Source organism: Chlorocebus sabaeus, chromosome 23, assembly GCF_047675955.1.
Source record: "Chlorocebus sabaeus isolate Y175 chromosome 23, mChlSab1.0.hap1, whole genome shotgun sequence".
NCBI classification, from domain to species: Eukaryota; Metazoa; Chordata; class Mammalia; order Primates; family Cercopithecidae; genus Chlorocebus; species Chlorocebus sabaeus.
This window is the reverse complement of record NC_132926.1, coordinates 72958646-72980698: the sequence shown is the minus strand read 5'-3', so window position 1 is coordinate 72980698 and position 22053 is coordinate 72958646. Positions and strand designations below refer to the sequence as shown.

Here is a 22053-nt window from a genome sequence, read left to right as displayed (position 1 = left end):
TATACTCCATAGTTAAGTGCTAAAGTAAACTAATGCAAGTTTGTTCATTACTTGATGAAACAAATATTCATTTAAGAAGTTTTATATAAATTAAATTTTGATACATTAAATCTTTTTTATTTTATAGTATGGAAAAAGAACTTTGAGTTTTTAAACGTTCAACTGGGAAAGTAATCTTCCAGTAATGCAAGTAATATAGAATTTAGTCGGTTTTGAAAGTTCTTATTTCTTCACAGGATTTTCTTAAAATGGGGGTACTCCAAAATCTGTATTGGTATATATCTCCTGGATGTGAGAACTATCAGTTGGAAGCGTTTGTTACATTGCATTGCAATGCTTCTTGCATTGAAAAATATGGCCAATAGGGTATTTTTGATTTGCCAGGTTTATTGCTATCAATTTATCCATATGACAACCTACTCATAGGCCAATTTGAAATATGAAAACAAGAGAAAAAGGGTCTTGGAGGAGTTTGGGGAAAATTGCACCTTACCTGGTGATATGCAATTTAAAAATGCTAAGATTTGAGCATGTTAATATCTGCAGTTTTGTCACTGGTGCATTTTATTTCTTTATCAAAGATGCATGAATGAGTGTTTTTGGTAATGAATAATAAATGAATACTCCACTATAAAAAGCAAACTAATACTGTATCAACAGATAGAAAATAAATGATCAGATGTATTAAAATATTTACCATCAGACTGGATATCCTTCCTTATATTTTTGACATTATTTTTGATATTGAAAGTTTTATCAAATGGGACACATATGTAGACATATGTAAACGTGTATCTTGTCCGTTAACTCAGGTGTATCCCATGCTTTATTTCCTTTGGTTAGCATTTTAGCAAAATGCATTTCAGGTCTGTTTGTTAGATTTTTTATTTTTCAACAATTTGAATTAAATTTAAACATTGTGAAAATTAATTATCTCTCACAAGGTAGAATTTTAAAACACGTCAGAGCTTTCTTTATTTATATTTTTATCATCTTAATAACTTTTAAGGGTGTAGTTCAGTAGTGTTAAGTATATTCACATGGTTGTGCAATTTTAGTTTTTTTAAGAATGGAATCTAATTTGTCAATGAATGTAGATTTTCTAAAGCAATGTCTTCACATTTATTCTACCTTATTGTTCTCTCTCCAGAACATGTATCGATTCGAGGGCACTGGATTTTCAAACATTCCTCAACTTATAGATCATCACTATACAACGAAACAGGTCATCACTAAGAAATCGGGTGTAGTTCTGCTGAATCCTATTCCTAAGGTAGTTGCTTATATACGTTTTTGTCTGTTTTAAAAGAATTTTTGGTTCGTTAACATTTCCAAGAGTAAATAAAGTTCTTAGATTATATGCTAGTTGTTCAGAAAAAAAGAAAGTTTTGTTTTTGTTTTTCTAGCTTTTATTAGTAATACAATTGAAACATGAAATTTCCTTGATTTTATTAAGATGAGCTGCTTTTTATTCAGTATTTGCTAGTATACAAATGGCTTGGATTTTTTTTTCCCCCTTTCTTTCCTAGTTTTTCTTCAGACTGGAGGCTTTTCTTCACTTTATAAGGTTCATACTTTGAAAGGTTCAGGTTATAAAAGATTCAAAGTTGTATAAGTCAAAGACAATGTCCAGCAATTAGGAATAAATTAGGTTTTTAATTTGGGATGTTACATTGACAATGTATTATAAGATATTAGAACTATTAAAAACTAGTCTACTCTTCACAGAAGCAGTAAATCAGAACTTACCTATGTGGAGCCAGGTGGTTGGATAAGAGATTGTCTTAGGTCATTTTTACCTCTATGATCTATCGCAGAAAACACTACTTACATGTGCTTTACAAGATTTGTTCAATAAAGAATGGGTATGTGGAAGTTTTGTGTTTTTAAGGTAATATATTTGGGACTTAAACCAAAGTGGAACAATGGAGCTGACTTAGTTTCTGAGCACTTTTGATGTTTCAGGAGTTGGGTTCGTATTGGCAAGAGTTCTTTCCTTTCAGGACTGTCTAATATGAAGAACAGCGTAGAAATAGGAAAGCCGCACAACTTGGTAGATTAATATTTGTTGATATGACTGTTACACATTTAGGGATTGCTTTTAATTTGAAGTAAGTGTCAGTTCCAAGAGTGCTGGTACATAGTCCGGATTTAGCAATTTTGAAATTTAAAAAACAATTACTTTATTTCCTTTTGTTAATCTGGGAAATAATATCTATATTTGTACATTTATTGTACTACTGAATCTTCACTGAGAGGATGACCTTTAATATTTCTCTCACGGAAGATTTTGACAGTTGTTTGTTAAACATTCTAATTCTCTGGTTAAGGAGCTGGCTTTCTTGAACAATTTTCTATAATTATGAAATTGTATAATTCTTTAATTTTTTAAATTCATTTTCTACCCTTAATTACCAAAACCATAAAAAATTCTTCTTCAGTCTGAAATAGATTGTCACATTTTTTCTATAGCAAATATATATATATATATATATAAATCTTTCAATATTTCCTCCTTCATCTTTTTTTTTTCTTTTTTTTAAATTATACTTTATGTTCTAGGGTACATGTGCACAACGTACAGATTTGTTACATATGTATACATGTGTCATGTTGGTGTGCCGCACCCATTAACTTGTCATTTACATTAGGTATATCTCCTAATGCTATCCCTCCCTCCTCCCACCCCACAGCAGGCCCTGTTGTGTGATGTTCCCCTTCCTGTGTCCAAGTGATCTCATTGTTCAGTTCCCATCTATGAATGAGAACATGTGGTGTTTGGTTTTCTGTTCTTGCGATAGTTTGCTGAGAACAATGGTTTCCAGCTGCATCCATGTCCCTACAAAGGACACAAACTCATGCTTTTTTATGGCTGCAGAATATTCCAAGGTGTTATGTGCCACATTTTCTTAATCCAGTCTATCATTGATGGACATTTGGGTTGGTTCCAAGTCTTTGCTATTGTGAATAGTGCCACAATACACATACATGTGCATGTGTCTTTATAGCAGCATAATTTATAATCCTTTGGGTATGTACCCAGTATTGGGATGGCTGGGTCAAATGGTATTTCTAGTTCTAGATCCTTGAGGAATTGCCACACTGTCTTCCACAATGGTTGGACTACTTTACAGTCCCACCAACAGTGTAAAAGTGTTCCTATTTCTCCACATCCTCTCCAGCACCTGTTGTTTCCTGACTTTTTAATGATTGCCATTCTAACTGGTGTGAGATGGTATCTCATTGTGGTTTTGATTTGCATTTCTCTGATGGTCAGTGATGCTGAGCATTTTTTCATGTGTCTGTTGGCTGCATAAATGTCTTCTTTTGAGAAGTGTCAGTTCATATCGTTTGATGGGGTTTTTAACCCACTTTTTAATGGGGTTGTTTGTTTTTTTCTTGTAAATTTGTTTGAGCTCTTTGTAGGTTCTGGATATTAGCCCTTTGTCAGATGAGTAGATTGCAAAAATTTTCTCCCATTCTGTAGGTTGTCTGTTCACTCTGCTGGTAGTTTCTTTTGCTGTGCAGAAGCTGTTTAGTTTAATTAGATCCCATTTGTCAATTTTGGCTTTTGTTGTCATTGCTTTTGGTGTTTTAGACATGAAGTCCTTGCCCATGCCTATGTCCTGAATGGTATTGCCTAGGTTTTCTTCTAGGGTTTTTATGGTTTTAGGTCTAATATTTAAGTCTCTAATCCATCTTGAATTAATTTTTGTGTAAGGAGTAAGGAAGTGATCCAGTTTCAGCTTTCTACTTATGGCTAGCCAGTTTTCCCAGCACCATTTATTAAATAGGGAATCCTTTCCCCATTTCTTGTTTTTAGAAGAGGGAATTCTTCCTAACTCATTTTATGAGGCCAACATCATCCTGATACCAAAGCCTGGCAGAGACACAACAAAAAAAGAGAATTTTAGACAATATCCCTGATGAATATCGATGCAAAAATCCTCAGTAAAATACTGGCAAACCGAATCCAGCAGCACATCAAGAAGCTTATCCACCATGATCAAGTGGGCTTCATCCCTGGGATGCAAGGCTGGTTCAACATATGCAAATCAATAAACGTAATCCAGCATATAAACAGAACCAAAGACAAAAACCACATGATTATCTCAATAGATGCAGAAAAGGCCTTTGACAAAATTCAACAGCCCTTCATGCTAAAAACGCTCAATAAATTCAGTATCGTTGGAATGTATCTCAAAATAAGAACTCTTTGTGACAAACCCACAGCCAATATCATACTGAATGGGCAAAAACTGCAAGCATTCCCTTTAAAAACTGGCACAAGAGAAGGATGCCCTCTCTCACCACTCCTATTCTGCATAGCGTTGGAAGTTCTGGCCAGGGCAATCAGGCACGAGAAAGAAATAAAGGGTATTCAGTTAGGAAAAGAAGAAGTCAAATTGTCCCTCTTTGCAGATGACATGATTGTATATTTAGAAAACCCCATTGTTTCAGCCCCAAATCTCCTTAAGCTGATAAACAACTTCAGCAAAGTATCAAGATACAAAATCAATGTGCAAAAATCACAAGCATTCTTATACACCAATAATAGACAGACAGAGATGCAAATCGTGAGTGAACTCCCATTCACAGTTGCTTCAAAGAGAATAAAATACCTAGCAATCCAACTTACAAGGGATGCGAAGGACCTCTTCAAGGAGAACTACAAACCATTGCTCAATGAAATAAAAGAGGACACAAATGGAAGAACATTCCATGCTTTCTTTTTAAATAAGTGATGCCACCAAATACTCAGCTTCTCAAGTCATAAATTGAGGGTCTTTGACATCTCTTTCTTCTATATCACTGCCCTCCCTCAAGCACTCTAGGTTACAATTAAGTATTTATCTCTTAAAAATACAAAAATTAGCTGGGGGTAGTGGCACATGCCTATGGTCCCAGCTACTTGGGTGGCTGAGATGGGAGGATTGCTTGAGCCTGGGAGGTTGAGGCTGTAGTGAGCTGTGATTGTACCACTGCACTCCAGCCTAGGCAGCAGAGTGAGACCCTGTCTCTAAATAAATGAAGTGTTTTGTATGCTTAATTATTCATGTGGAAGTATGAACAGCAATTCTAGTATATATCAATATGAATAAAATACAGTACAGGAAGATATTTTTTATCCAGATTAGGTTAACAAAATATACAAATAGGATTTCAGCGATACTGATGTCCCATTTCACAAGTCAACCAAATATTTGTATTGTCTAATTTAGACCTTGCTTCACCAGGTCTAAATTGGGAGACCAAATCTATAAAAGAAAGAAATAACAACGCAGATATGAGTTTGACTAGGAATACAAAATTTCAAATAAAGCTATACCCCTTATAATATAAAATTTGCTATAAAACTTTGATAATAGATTAGATTCTCTGGACTATTACATGGTTAATTAATGTTTTTCCAACCCCCAATGCTTTGGAATTGATTATCTCACCATCTGGTAGAACTAGCTATGAAAATAAATATATACTGGATGCTGTAGAAATTTAAAGGGTTATATATGATTTTTTTATATGAGGTGGAAATTTAAAGTTTATCTGGCTATTAACCTAAAGTACTTGTATTTGAAATCTAAAAATCATTATCTCAGTTTGTTGCAAATGTTATACACTTGATTTAAAGGATCGTGTTACTCTTTTAAAAGAAAATCACAAAACAGAAGCTTTGAGTTAGATAATTTTTTCAATTATGAGTAGATAACAAATTGATATGGATTTGTTATGGTGGTAGTATCTATTACATATCTTCCTTTGAATTATTTGTACTCTTATAACTGAATCTATTTCTTGATTTAATTTGTGTGAAAAGTGAATGTCTTTGATTATATAATGTGCTATAAAATATTTAATTTCTGTCTTGCTAGACTTCATTTTTAGCCTACATAAAGAATTCCACTTTAGTTTCATTGTCATTTCTATTTCCCATTTATTTCTCTTCCCATTTATCTCTGCTCCTACCCATAAAAATATAAGTTTATCATCATAATGCCTAACTTGAGGACAGAATGGCTAAAGTAATCTCTTTCTTATCTTTATATTTTATGCACATTCACTCAGAGGTACAGAAAACTAGACAGGATTAAATTGTTTAACTTTCTCTCTTTATTATAAACTAGTGGGTGCCTGAGTCACTCATTCCTCTCCTTGATTTTTCCTACACTACCTCCAGAGCTTGTGTAAACATATGGAAGATGGAAGAAATTGTTGTAAAGAGGGGTTATTAATCACCCATTATCATCGTTCTTACATTAGCAAACACGTTATACATGTATATGACCTGTTCTTAATTCAGTTTCTACTCAAATGTCACTTCATCAGGGAGGCCTTCTCTGACTACCATGTATAAAATAACACATCAAGCCCTTTTGCTCCCCCTTCTTCTGCCTTTATTTCTCTTCATCATGGTGACATTTAAGTGACATTGTAGTATATGATGTATTTTTAATCATTCGTCTCCCCCAAGTAAAATAACTTCCATAGGGCCACAATTAGTGTAGTGTTATTTCCAGTGTCTCGAAGAGTGCTGACTCATGGTAATGTTCAATAAATATTTGCTGGAAGATTGAATTCACTGAGCAATTGCTAGGAGCCCAGCTAATTGCTGACCTTTTTATATGCATTATCTCATTTAACTTCACATATTCCTATAAAATATTAATAAGAATTGTTGTTAATCTCATATAATATTATTGTTGCTGTTATTGCTATAAAATATTATGAATGAAGGGCTAAAGATTAAAATGGTAAATGAATTCAGGAATTCATTTACAGAAAACAGAACTGGTTAAGAGACAGATCTGGAATTTGAGCCCACATTCTTTTTTTTTTTTTTTTTTTTTTTATTTTTTTAAAAATTTATTTATTATTATTATACTTTAAGTTGTAGGGTACATGTGCACAATGTGCAGGTTTGCTACATATGTATACTTGTGCCATGTTGGTGTGCTGCACCCATCAACTCGTCATTTACATCAGGTATAACTCCCAATGCAATCCCTCCCCCCTCCCCCCTCCCCATGATAGGCCCCGGTGTGTGATGTTCCCCTTCCCGAGTCCAAGTGATCTCATTGTTCAGTTCCCACCTATGAGTAAGAACATGCGGTGTTTGGTTTTCTGTTCTTGTGATAGTTTGCTAAGAATGATGGTTTCCAGCTGCATCCATGTCCCTACAAAGGACACAAACTCATCCTTTTTTATGGCTGCATAGTATTCCATGGTGTATATGTGCCACATTTTCTTAATCCAATCTGTCACTGATGGACATTTGGGTTGATTCCAAGTCTTTGCTATTGTGAATAGTGCTGCAATAAACATACGTGTGCATGTGTCTTTATAGCAGCATAATTTATAATCCTTTGGGTATATACCCAGTAATGGGATGGCTGGGTCATATGGTACATGTAGTTCTAGATCCTTGAGGAATCGCCATACTGTTTTCCATAATGGTTGAACTAGTTTACAATCCCACCAACAGTGTAAAAGTGTTCCTATTTCTCCACATCCTCTCCAGCACCTGTTGTTTCCTGACTTTTGAATGATCGCCATTCTAACTGGTGTGAGATGGTATCTCATTGTGGTTTTGATTTGCATTTCTCTGATGGCCAGTGATGATGAGCATTTTTTCATGTGTCTGTTGGCTGTATGAATGTCTTCTTTTGAGAAATGTCTGTTCATATCCTTTGCCCACTTTTTAATGGGGTTGTTTGTTTTTTTCATGTAAATTTGTTTGAGTTCTTTGTAGGTTCTGGATATTAGCCCTTTGTCAGATGAGTAGATTGCAAAAATTTTCTCCCATTCTGTAGGTTGCCTGTTCACTCTGATGGTAGTTTCTTTTGCTGTGCAGAAGCTGTTTAGTTTAATTAGATCCCATTTGTCAATTCTGGCTTTTGCTGCTGTTGCTTTTGGTGTTTTAGACATGAAGTCTTTGCCCATGCCTATGTCCTGAATGGTACTACCTAGGTTTTCCTCTAGGATTTTTATGGTATTAGGTCTAACATTTAAGTCTCTAATCCATCTTGAATTAATTTTCGTATAAGGAGTAAGGAAGTGATCCAGTTTCAGCTTTCTACTTATGGCTAGCCAATTTTCCCAGCACCATTTATTAAATAGGGAATCCTTTCCCCATTTCTTGTTTCTCTCAGGTTTGTCAAAGATCAGATGTGAGCCCACATTCTTAACCACTGTCTATTTTTCCAGATTGTAGAGTCTAGACTTTAGAGGCTAAAATAAACTGTTTAATTAATATGAATGTGAATTTAAGGGAAACGAAGTCTCTTTCATTCTATAAAATATTAACTTGAACAAGATTTTAATATATCAAAAACTATTATTTTCTATAAAAGAAAAATTTCTGAACAGTAATATTGGGTAGGGAAAGCTAGGATTTGAGCTAAAATATAGGGTTTGGTCAAATATATTTAAGAAAGACATCTAGTTTAACATTTAAATGACACTTTTGGAAGATATTTGCTTTGTTAAGTTTAATATTTCTTCATATTAAGATGTTTTTAAGTAAGAAATCTCTTTCTGAATTGAAAGTAAAGCAAAAACATGTATGATTAAATGTAGATTAGGCCGGTTGCAGTGGCTCGTGCCTGTAATCCCAGCCCTTTGGGAGGCCGAGGTGGGTGGACTGCTTGAGATAAGGAGTTTGAGACCAGCCTGCCTAACAAGTGAAACACTGTCTCTACTAAAAATACAAAAATTAGCCAGATGTGGTGGCATGCACCTGTAATCCCAGCTACTTGGGAGGCTGAGGCAGGAGAATCACTTGAAGCTGGGAGTCAGAGGTTGCAGTGAGCTGAGATTGCGCCACTGCACTCCTGCCTGGGCAACAGAGTGAAACTCCATCTCAAAACAAAACAAAACAAAAAAAGGTACATTAGATAGGCAGTGAGCAATTAATTTGAACCTTAGACAACCATCTTAAATTAAGTAATTGTAATTGTACTTTTTACCAGAATGTCATATAGATTGTCAGAATATTAGAGTCAGATTTGTGAGAGGAGAGTAGGTCTCTCTGTGACTGAAACTACTAACTTGTCCTGAAGAGAGAGGTTCATGGCAACAACATTCATGAATATTAGACACTGCAAAGAACAGTTTTTAAGAGAAGTAACTGCACTTTAAGTGCACTGTTCACATTGTTTGTTTTAGATGATTTAAAGACTATTTTATCTTATATCTGATATAGCTTGCCTCTTCCAATATTACTGTTTAGTGATTTTTGTTTTATAGAGGCTTATAATATACTTTTTGATATGTTGATGTCTTATCAATTTATCAGTTTATGAAATCAGTCTTCCTTTAAGTCTATATCCATATTCTTTAATTCGTTAAGAACTATTGTATAATTTTTTTAATAATTTAAAATTTTAAGAAAGAGAGGAATGAAAAATAGATCTGACTCAGTATTCATTTAGTAAATATTTACTTAGTACTCACTCTGTGCTATGTTCTTTATTATGTTAGAGTGAATAAATGTTATGAAAATGGAGTAGGATAAGGAGATAATGAAGTACTAGACTGTGTTGAGGACAGTGTTTAGGTAGTGTGTGTGTATGTGCATAGAGAGGGCTGATTTTTAAAATATCATGGTCAAAGAAAGCCTCCTAATGAGTTTTGGACAGAGACGTAAATCAAAACAAGGAGTTATTTGTGTGGTTGTATAAAGGGGTAACAGTTAGTACAGCATGTGTACCAACCTATCAGAACAGATGCCAGCAGTAAACAATTGAAAGAGCCATAGAGATGTTTACTGGCTGTATATCCTTGTGTGTCTGGGGAAGAGTGTTTCCTGGTGTGACTGGAGAACTGCAGAGGTTAATATGACTGAAGCAGAGTTGTCAAAAGGGAGAGTGCTGGGAGGCAAGCGCAGATTTGGATTAATTTAATAACTAATACATATCATCTTAAAAGGCCAGTTTTTCTTTGTATAATTTAAGAAATTCACATCATTTGAGTAGAAATTCAGCGTAAAATTTTACAAGTTTTCATAGTGGATGTCTTGAAATAAAAGATTTGCATTTAATAGTGGTAGTGAATTTCAAAGGAGTATATTTAGTAGAATAGGCCATCCAAATAAATTACAGTAAATCCATGATTTTATTTCTAAGAACTTTTTTCCCAGTAACATTATTTTTGGAGGCATCTTGTTAGCTGTGCTTTTGCAGTTAATCATTTTATGCTGTCACTTGTATGGGCTTTTCAAAAAGTGCTGTGTGTTGAAAATTTGAAAAGACATAAGAGTGATCTTTAGCTCTTTAAAATTAGATAATTAAATACCATATCAAATTGGATTTCCAGTCATGGAAACTCACAATTTGAAAAAAACGTTCTGAACTAGAATTCTCACTGTTAAGATTTCTATTTAATTGGCTCTTTTAGATCAATTAATTTGGTCTATTGAGAGTGGAAGAGCACAAAAAAATTACAAAATGTTCTTTTTAGCAAATTCATCAGGAATATATAAATCTCCATGTCGGTCTTGGATTTGAGCACAGATAATCCGTTTTTAAGTCTCAGTTTTCACTATTATCAGTCACATCTTCTTAGGCAAGCCAGCCTTCTAACTTTATCTGTGGCCTACAATAACCTCACTTGTTATAAAAATCATGTGTGGCAATCTCTGTAGTTATATGGTGGAAACTATAAAATAGCGTATAGTTTTTGTTTGAAAGCATGTTTTGCAGGACAGATAAATAATTAACAGAAGGAAAATTTGGAGCATTTTAAATTGTGAATGAAGGAAAAAGAAAAACACTTGAGTACTGTTGAGAATACTCTACCTCTATTATTTTATTAAATCTTTTCAACAACTGTGAATTTGAGTATTAATATTATCCCCATTATTAGGTAAGGAAACTCAGACATTATAATTTGCCCTAAATCAAATTTACTGTAAGTTGCAGAGTTGCTACTTGAAAGGGATTCTGTTCTATTTATCATCTTTTAATTACAACTCCGGCTAGCATAAATCATAATCTCTATCTGATTAATGTCGATAGCTTAACAAACATTTTTTCTATACTCCAATATTTTAGCACCAGGATATAAGTGAACTTAACAGCTATGTCCCCAACCCACATGAAAGTCTAGCAGAGACTATAAGTGTGTTGTGCTAAGGGAAATACAGGGTGATATTTGAATATGTAGCCACTACTTAGTATAGTCTGCAAAGTTAAATTGCATCTAATTATGCATCTGCTTGATCCACTTAATAATATAAAAGAACCATACCATGGTACGTATATTTAATAACACCCAGACTGATTTTTAAAACTCTCGTCCTTTACCAGCAGATATTTTGAGGAAAAGCAATGCTAGTATCAAAAAATTAATAGACCTTAGAAACCACTGATGTTCCATAAATGATACCTCAAAAGTTTCACATCCATAAGCCTACCTCAGACTTTCTTAAATATCATATTTTTAGTCGGAAGAGCCAGGTTTTTAGTAATTAGTTCTATCTTTTTTTTTTTTTTTTTTTTTTGCCTACTTTATAAATATTTGGAGGGAAATGGGAATAGGCAGGTAAGGTCTATTAAAAGAGTAAGTCATTGGAACTTTTTAATGCAAATTGAAAGGCAAGATTTGATATTTATAGCACAAACATTGCCCGATATGTGCCATTTCATCATTTTAAAGTATTTTTTATACTTTCTTTTCTTTTCTTTCTTTCTTTTTTTGTTTCTTTTTTTGAGATGGAGTTTTGCTCTGTCGCCCAGGCTGGAGTGCAGTGGCACGATCTTGGGTCACTGCAACCTCCACCTCCTGTGTTCAAGCAATTCTCCTGCCTCGGCCTCCTGAGTAGCTGGGATTATAGGCATGTGCCACCACGCCGGGCTTTTGTGTTTTTAGTAGAGACGGGCTTTCATGTTGCTCAGGCTGGTCTTGAACTCCTGACCCCATGATCCACCCACTTCAGCCTCCCAAAGTGCTGGGATTACAGGCATGAGCCACCTCCCCCAGCCAAGTATTTATTATACTTTACATATGCATTGACTTTGGAAAGCATTTCTACAAATGTACTTTTGTAGTAATGTACAACAAAATGTATAATATTTCTGATATGAACATGGATGTATAATGTATAATTCTCCCCTCCCCCATTTCTTGTTGGAAGCCATAGAACAGTAACAAAGAGTAACATACACAGTAACATGGAATGAACAAACATAGAAAAAACAAAGCCATAGAACAAAAACAACAAAAATTGGAAAATTCATAAGCTGCATTTTTCATGAAACAGGGACTTTGAAGTATATCATAAGGTAGCTCAAAGCACCTTATGGCACATGGCCTCACACAGCCACGTTACTTGCTGCAACGGGTGGCCTGCTCACTCGGCCCGCCTAGGCCAACCCTGGCTTATGCACCATCTCAGCCTGCCTGTTTTATAGTTCGTACCACATTCAACTGTTTGCAAGTTCTTGTTCTGCGTCTAAGAAGAATAAGAATACACTGACAATTGAAGAGTGATGAGTGCAGAGAATAATTTTATTGAGCAACAGAAAGGCTCTCAGCAGAGAGGGGACATGAGAGTGGTCAGCTACCCTGAGTTAGCTGGTTTCTCTCCCAGTGTGGCTGAGTCTGGGACTTCTGTGGGCTCAGAATAGGGGAGTGTGTGCTGATTGTTTGTGAGTATGCCAAAAAGGTTAAAACAAAGGCACCCACTGAAAGTTGGGCACGACAGTGTAAACAACCAATTATGAGGCCAGGCACGGTGGCTCACACCTGTAATCCCAGCACTTTGGAAGGCCGAGGTGGATGAATCACCTAAGGTCAGGAGGTTGAGACCAGCTTGGCCAACATGGTGAAACCCTGTCTCTACTCAAAATACAAAAATTAGCCAGGTGTGCTGGTGGGTACCCGTAATCCCAGCTACCTCGGAGGCTAAAGCAGGAGAATTGCTTGAACCTCCCAAGAGGCTTCAGTGAGCCAAGATCATGTTACTGTACTCCAGCCTGGGCGACAGAGTGAGACTCTGTCTCAAAAAAAAAAAAAACAAAACAAAACAAAAAACACCAATTAGGAAAGGGTAGGTATAAATAAAATAGGTGAAAGGTGGGGATCAATCAGAGGAAGTTGTGCCAAATGAGAAGACAGGTTCTCAATATGGTCCATAGTTTGACTTGTGGCTTGGCTTTCTGGCTTTAAACTGAAAAAGCCTGGAGGTTTTGGCTTGGAGTTGGGGTTTCACTGGGGACCTGCCCCTATCTGCCTAGACGTTTGTCTGCCTCTTGCTGCTATCACTTAGATTGTGGATAAATCACGTAATAATAAAGTTAAGAGAAGATGTAATCAAGGAAACAAGCTGCAATGGATTTTACTACCTCCAACAAAAATTACATGCTGAAAGTGGCCGGGCACAGTGGCTCAGTCCTGCAATCCCAGCACTTTGGGAGGCCAAGGCAGGTGTATCACCTGAGGTCAGGAGTTTGAGACCAGCTGGGCCAACGTGGCAAAATGCTGCTTCTACTAAAAATACAAACATTAGCTGGGCCTGGTGGCGCACGCCTATTATCCCAGCTATTTGGGAGACTGAGGCAGAAGAATTGCTTGAACATGGGAGGCGGAGGTTGCAGTGAGCCACACGCCACTGCCCTCTAGAGTGGGTGATAGAGAAAATAAGACTCCATCTCAAAAAAAAAAAAAAAAAAAAAAAAAAAAATTACCTGCTGAAAGTGAAGAATGTACCCTTAAATTATAAGGCTATATTCCTTGCTTGCAAAAATGGATGTGGGAAAGGGATGAAGGAAATAAAAATTTATGTGATATGTTAATTGATATAGCCAAAACTGCCCTTGGAGAAAAATTCAGAGCCTTAAGTACTTATATTAATAAAATAAAAAGAATGAAATAAATGAGTTCATCATCTCACACAAAAAACTAGGGAAAATCAAACCCACAATCAAATCAAAGGAATGTGGAAGAATGGAAGTAATAAAAACAAAAGCATAAAGGAATGAATTAGAAAAGGGAAAATATAATATGTATATAATAGTTGCTTTTAGAAAATTAATAAATAATTAAAATACTTGTTAATATAATCAATACAAACATATCACAAAAGGGTGAATCTCTTTAATATACAGTGTACTACTAGAAATGGATAAGGACATCCAAATAAAAATATTGGGAATGGATATGGGTGGCTAGTTTAGAAAATAGAAACACAAATGATTTTTAAATATATTAAAGTTGATTTGCCCCATTCTCAGAAAAATAAAGGAAAAATAAAAATATATTTATTCACCTATTAGATTAGCATAAATTTTAAATTTAATAGCTTAGTGTCTTGACAAAGATGTGGATACAAATGCTCTTTGATACTTTACTGTTGAGAGTATAAATTCTCAACAACAACATGAAAAACCACTATAGAAGGCATTTTGGCAGAATCCATCAAACCTGTAAAATGTATATACCGTTGACTCAGCAAATAACACTTTCACAACTTATCCTTTAGTTATATGCATGTATGAAGTGGTGTCATTCCAAGGTTAGTCATTTCAGCATTGTTTGTAATATTAGGAAACTGGAAATAGTTGAAATTTTCACCATCGGGGCTAGTTAAATAAATTATAGTACCCTATCCAGTGGAGTTCTGTGAATGAGGGAGTTATAGATGTACTGACTGGGGAGAGCTCCAAGAGACATTGTTAATACCAAGAACTAAGCTGCAAACAGTTTAGGTTATGTTGTTACCTTTTATATAAAAAGGGTAGGAGTATGATTATAAGTCTGAGTTTGCTTTTATGTGATAAAGAAACTTAAAACTAATACAATAAACAATAACAGAGATTACATGTTTAGGGAGGTGGTTGAAATTGAAAGCAGAGGTTTAAGGGAAACTTTTTACTTGTTATATTTTACATTTTAATTTTTGTAACCACTGTGAATGTATTACCTATTAAAAAGGTAAGATTAAAAAATATTGAAAACATGGCACCTGTCCTCAAGCAATTATAAATTTTAGGACGATGCTTTATTGAGAAATTATTGATAAGAGGACAAAATATTCATGCTATATATTGTTAAAGTACGAAAAGCAGTTTATAAAATAGCATTGTGGTATTTATCTGATTTTTACTAAATAAAGTATAGATATCCAAATACATGGAAAAAGTTGGAAGGCTATACTCCAGGATATTAATTATGATTACCTTGGATTGGAGTAGCAATGGGTGATTTGGGGCAGTTTAAAAATGTTTTTCGTTGAACTTGTTATGTTTGTAATATGAAAATTTTCTAAAATTATGTTACATGCTAATGTTTTGTAGAACACTATAGATCAGTGTTTTAAAAACTAGTTTTCCCATAATTTATATGAAGAAATCACATTTCAGTTTAAGACTTAGGACACACAAACGTGGGAGTATTGATACTTACGTGTGTGTGTAACTAAAACATATTTTTCAAACACTGTTTTATGCTTCCTAAATGAGCTGCATTATATTTTATTTTATTTTTATTATTTATTTATTTATTTATTTATTTATTTTTGAGACGGAGTCTCACTCTGTTGCCCAGGCTGGAGTGCAGTGGTACAATCTCGGCTCACTGCAAGCTCCGCCTCCCAGGTTCATGCCATTCTCCTGCCTCAGCCTCCCGAGTGGCTGGGGCTATAGGCATCTGCCACCATGGCTAATTTTTTTTTTTTTTGTATTTTTTAGTAGAGATGGGGTTTCATTGTGTTAGCCAGAATGATTTCAATCTCCTGACCTCGTGATGCACCCGCCTTGGCCTCCCAAAGTGCTGGGTTTACAGGCGCGAGCCACTGCGCCCGGTCTATACTTTATTTTTCAAAGTGTTTACAGCCAATAAGTTGGTTTCTTGAACCTCAATTTGAAAAGTATTTATGTGAAGGATTTTTAAAAATCAACAAAACTATTTCTAAAGTCACAATATGTGTTACGGGAATTCAGAAGAGAGGAAAAAATCAGCTGAGAATGGTTTAAAAAGGAAGATGAACTTGAAGTAGGTGTTGAGAATAGGCAGAAGGAGGAGAAGGGAAATCATTTGGTAAGAGGACAAGCTAAACATGGGAAATTTCTAGACCTGTTTTAAGTAAGGCAAGATCAGTTTGACAGAAGCAAGTGATTTGGAAAGGTGAATAATCTGAAAAGCTTAGATTAAAATCAGATTTTTGAAGGCCCTAAATGCCAGAATTGTGATGGAAAATGCCACTCTGGTAAAGGTTTATAAGCAAAGATGAATGTAATATAAGCACATCCTAAATTGGTGGTGACACCACATACTTCATACCTCATATGTGAGATATATACATATCTCACTAAAATATTGAAGCTATTCAGATTTTTAACTGTGGGAAGAAGTTAAGGAAATGTATTGGCACACTTAACAGAAAAAAATCAGTGTTCATTTTACTATGTTTTAAATAGTACTTGTGTAACTAAAACCAAATCCTATTATAGTAATGTTAAAATAGAAATAGAAACACAGTGGCCAGGCTCAGTGGCTCACACTTGTAATCCCAGCACTTTGGGAGGCTGAGGTGAAGGATCACTTGAGCCTGTCTCAAACAGACAAACAAACAAAGAAACAAAAACAGAAAGAAAGAAAGAAATTCTCAGTACTGGGAAAAATAAGTAATGGTAAGAATTCAGAAATAGTAAATAAAATACAGGCTCCTAATGGCCTATGTATAATTTCCTTGTTGAGCTTAAAAATTAGCTGTAAGCTTCCTGGAAGCTGTTACAGAAAAAGAGTTAGCTAATTTCACGATTAGAAAGGAAAAAGGATTTTAATTTGTTTAAAGCAAAATTTTACTGCCAGTAAGTTCTAAGGGAAATTTCTCTCTTGGGATTTTAGATAACAGTGTCCTCAACAATATTTCCATAAAAGTTTAGAAACAGGTTTCATAGATTGTTGATTTTAGCATCCTTTAAATGTAGCGAAGGGTATAATATTAAAATGCAGCTTAATAAAGAACATTCTACATCAGCATTTTCCTCCTATTTTCAATTTTTCCTGAATAAAATAGTAAAATTCTAGGACTCTAGACTTATCAAAATATTAATAAAAATTAACATTAAATACATTAAAAAGTTTAAACAACTGTCAGAATATCAAGCGTTATACATAAGACATTTAAAAGTATCCCATGATATTTATATACCTAACAGTTTAATATTTAGTCAGGTTGGTAAAGAATTCACATGCTGAGTGAAAACAAACATTAAGATATAATGAATTGTTGAAGTTTTTTTTCCCTTCAGGCTTTGCACTTTAGAAAATAAGTTTCCGATATTTTATTTAATTTTATAAATTATCAGTTCCAAATTACTTAATTTAATGGAGTGTCACCATCTTTTTTTAATGTTTTACTTTTTAGATTTTGAACTTAGACATTGAGGACACATTTGATATTCTATAAACCCCAAAAGAACAGAAGAACTCTGATGCAAGGATTATTAGTGTTTGTACTTCTGTAGTTTAAGCAGAAGAAAAGTGGTTAACAGAATGGAGGGACAGATGAGAGGTGGTAAGGAGTGAGTGTGGTGAGTTGGTGAGAAGTAAGAGTACGACAGACAGAAGAGGGCACCTTCTCGGCCTCTGTCCTGGATTGGTCTCTTCAACCCACATAATCCCTTTTCCTTAGTGGTCTCCTCCCTCTGTCCCTACCTGCAGCTCACATACACTTCTGAGGTAGAACATCTCACATGATGATATTTTCATTATTCCATTTTCATTATTAGTCTACTTTATTTGACATACCTACTCATAAAGCATCTCATAAAAATGTCTTCTTCCTCAGCTTACTTTGATCTTTGAAGTAGTTATGGCACTTACTTTATTCAGTCTTGTACTATGTTAGGGTTGTATATCTGATGTGCCCATTAGATAATAAGCTGTTTGAGAGCAATAAGGATATTTTTACTCACTTTTTTGTATCTCTAAGAGTCTTACATATAATATACATTCAGCAAACACTTGATATTATTTTTGAAAAAATCTAGACATCTAATAAGTGCCCCGTATAACATTTGAAAAATATAAGCAAAAGACTTTCATATTCTATTTTCAGAATAGTGTAGACATTTTGGCTTTTAATGATTCCAGAGTTGGGCTTTGTTTAGATTTATGTGTAGCATCTCTTTGGAAATAAGATATATCCAGTTTCAATTCTATATGTACAATAATTTGCATTCTATTTTTTAATTACTTAATATTTCAAGTGACTTTTCCATGTAGTTACAATGCTCTTTGGAAACTTCATAAATGTTTTTGAGTACACATAGAAAACATTGTGTTCTTATTCAGCTTATCTGTATTTTATACTACTGCAAACTACATCTAATTGTTTCCATTAAATTTATTTGACACCTTGATGAGATTTCTCTTTGATATTAAAGTGGTGACACAATCTTATGTAATATTTAATATTCCTTATTTGAAAATTAAAGCCCTATATTAACTCATTTGGAAAGTGAGACTGATATACAAGAACATACTTGTTTTCACTTTAAAAAACACCATTTATCTTTATCATATTAACTAAATTAGTGTTCACCTTCTGCTACCTTGTCCTTCAAGGGAATGATTTAATTGTGCCACAAAAGGCTTGTCCCACATTCTATTTTACGTAGACTAAGTTTGCATGCTAAGAATTTTAATGACATATGAATACTAGGATTTAAGTTAGAAAAACCAAAGACATTAAAAAGATATCTGCAAGTGATTTTTAAAAAACAAGAAACCTCATTCTTAAGAGGGCCTACAACAGATAATTCAGGGTTGGAAGAAGAGGAGGCTCCATTGGTCTCTCTCACTTATTTCTTCCTTTCACTCATGTTGCTGCCTTATTTATACAAGCTTTCATCACTTTAAACCTAGATTGCTGATCACTCACCTACTTCTCTTTCCTGTAGGATCATTTCCCCCTAATTCTCACTAGAATTATCCTTCTAAAATAACATTTTATCCTAAGAGTTTGCTACTTTTAAAACTTATGATACTTCTTTTGCTTTTGTGAAGCAATGCAGGCCTCTTAGTCTCTTCAAGATTTTCTAAGGTGGGATCCTAGTTCACCTGCCCAATTTAACCCCTTCTTCCTTTGTTCCCTTTCCTTTAGCCATCCTGTTAGAATGCATATACAGTTGACCCTTGAACAACCTGGGGGTGAGGGATGCTGACCCCCTACATAGTCAGAAATCTGCATATGACTTTTGACTTACCAGAAACAACTACTAATAGCCTACTGTTGACCGGAAGCCTTACTGATAACATAATTAACACGTATTTTGCATGCTATATGTCTATACTATATTCTTACAATAAAGTAAGGTAGAGAAAAGAAAATATTACTTTAAAAATTATAAGGAAGAGATAATACATTTATAGTATTGTACTGTATTTATTGATATCATAAGTTTGTATCATATGTTTACAAGATGAATCATCTCTCTGACATGGTGGGCATCTATAGCTTCAGACCTCAATCTATGGTGCATATCAAGCAATTCAGCTTTCTCTTGTAATATTATGACTTTTCTCTGCTGGGAGCATTTCCAGCATCACTAGTGGCACTTTGTGTGGGTCCCATGGTGTTATTCAAGGTTTATGGTATTGCATTAAGCATGATGAAAAATTCACAAGAACCACAAGAGATCACTTTTTGCTGTGATAGAGTTTAGTAGAGAGACAAACTGCTCACACAGAGATGATTAGCATCACACAGCATTTTAAGCGGATATGTGCAACACTTGAGCTCACCACAATAGCAATGAGAGGTGGCTACACAATTATTACAGTAGTAATATATGTACTACAGTTAATTGTATGCAGTTGTGATTTAATACTACATTTTTATGTTCATATTTTTCTCAGCTACAAATGGCATCATGTATGGTCTGTGTGTGTGCATAAGTTCTGATACATTTTAACTTTTTATAATAGGTTTATGTATATTTTATGGTAGTAAATAAGACAGACTAATAGATATATTTTATGGATTCACGACATAACTTTTTCTTATTTTTTCCTCAATATTTCTAGGCTAGGCAATTCATCTGCTTTTTCAAGTTGTCTCAAATTTCCAAAAATATTTTCCAGTGTATTTAATTTAAAAAGTCCATGTGTAAGGGAATCCACACAGTTCAAACTTATGTAGTTCAAGGGTCAACTGTATAAGAATATAGAACCTCAAACTCAGCATTTATAAGCATGAACTCATTATGCTGATTCACTTCTCTGTACCCCACTGCTCCTACTTTTCGGTTTTGGTCTTGGTTTACACTATCCATTCTGGCATAAAAGCATATTTGGAATATTTATATACTCCCTTTTCCTCATCCTTCACACTTAATGAGTCACGAATTCCTGTAACTTAAACCTCATAATGACTTTCAGGTTTGTTACCTGTTCTGTGTCCTTGCTGCGGCTATCTCAGCTGAGGCCTTCAGCAGTGTGGGTCAGAGACTTGTGAAGCAACTCCTGTTTCTCTCCTCTTTCTCTCTCTCTTTTGTTTAGATGGAGTCTTACTCTGTCACCCAGCTGGAGTGCAGTGGTACAATTGGCTCACTGCAGCCCCTGCCTCCTGGGCCCAAGCGATCCTCCTGCCTCAGCCTCCTGAGTAGGTGGGACCACTGATGCATGCTCCCACGACTGGCTAATATTTGTATTTTTAGTAGAGACGGGTTTCACCATGTTGCCCAGGCTGGTCTCGAACTCCTGAGCTCAAGCAGTCTGCCTGCTTTGGCCTCCTAAAGTGCTGGTATTACAGGCATGAGCCATCGTGCCCAGCTAACTCCTTTTTCTCTTGCTTGCCTTTGTCATGTTTAGATGTTTCGAATATCTAAAGTAATGATCGATTATGTTATTTAAATGCTTAAAATACTCTAATGAATCTACATTACCTATTGATCAGGTTGATACATTCTAACATACAAAAATCCTTTATAGATGTTTTCAGTTTTTCCAGTTGTTTCTCCTGACAATCCTTTGCATGTCTGAAACTGCAACTTACCAAAATCCCTTTCACTCCCAGAATGTGGTCTGTTATTTCATACCTTTCTATCTTTGTAATACTGCTCTCTTCCCTGGGAATATATTTTGGGCATCAATTCTGTTTAAAGTCTTTCTTAACTCCACCAGTTCATATTAGGTCCTTCTTTCCCTGTGCTTGGATAGAATTCATAAACATGATTATATTATTTATTTTGTAGTATTGAAATTATGTTTTAAAAATACTTCTGTTGTGGATTTGTGAAGTCGGCGAGTATATTAATTCATCTTTGTCTTCCCTGATCCTGGTTTAATGGTGGAACATAAAAGATACTCAGTAAACATGGGTTGAGAGAATGTTTTAAAGAACATAGCATTATATATACTCATAGATACAAACTGGGTACATGAAGCCCAAAATGATCTAGGCATTAATAGAAATATTATAATTAATAAATCAGAGACAATAGTCTGGTTCTTACTCAAGGATATGAGTGGCACTTACATCCCTTAGATTGTAATTCTAGTAGTCACCTTCAGGAAAGAGCCAATGAAACTAAAACATAGTCAGATTGGAGAAATTATTGGGATTACTAACTTGGAAGTGTTATGCAACTACCTATAGGTAAGGAAATAATTACTGTTTAATGATTCAGTGATTTCTTGTTTGTGTCATTCCTGCAGAGCTTATTTGTATTATTCTCAATATCATAGATCTTGTGAATCAAACTATTTTCTTAGATATTTGGAGAGGCCTGAGTTACCACTTTGATTGGTGGCAAATTGCATTTCTGTTATTTACCCTTAGAAATCCTAGCTTGTGGTTATAGACAATTAAAGCAATATTCTTTCCTGTAAAGTTCTTCCTGATTATTTCCTGAAAGAAATCTGGCAGGAAAGCCTGTTCAGAGGTCATTCAGCTTGACACTTTCTATACCAACTGTATCCTTGCTAGATTATTTGTTTTTCCTGCGAGACATTGGACAATATGCTTAATCTCTTCTCCTGAATTTCATTTTCTGTACCAACTTCACAGTGTTGTTGGAAGGGCAAAGTGGTGAAAGCATTAACTCC

General features: G+C 34.8%; 1 protein-coding gene across 8 annotated transcripts in view; it reads left to right on the top strand.

Annotated features, from left to right (window-relative positions):
* The window catches only part of FER (FER tyrosine kinase), a 452292-nt gene that overhangs the window by 219052 nt on the left and 211187 nt on the right, over positions 1-22053 (top strand). For all 8 annotated transcript variants that reach the window (XR_005235731.2, XM_037984945.2, XM_008014098.3 and 5 more), the window contains one exon: positions 1151-1273. Coding sequence is in view for 7 of the 8 variants with exons in the window: in XM_037984945.2 (XP_037840873.2) it covers positions 1151-1273 (123 nt within the window). In the remaining variant the exon portion in view is untranslated. The remainder of the gene's footprint in view (positions 1-1150; positions 1274-22053) is intronic.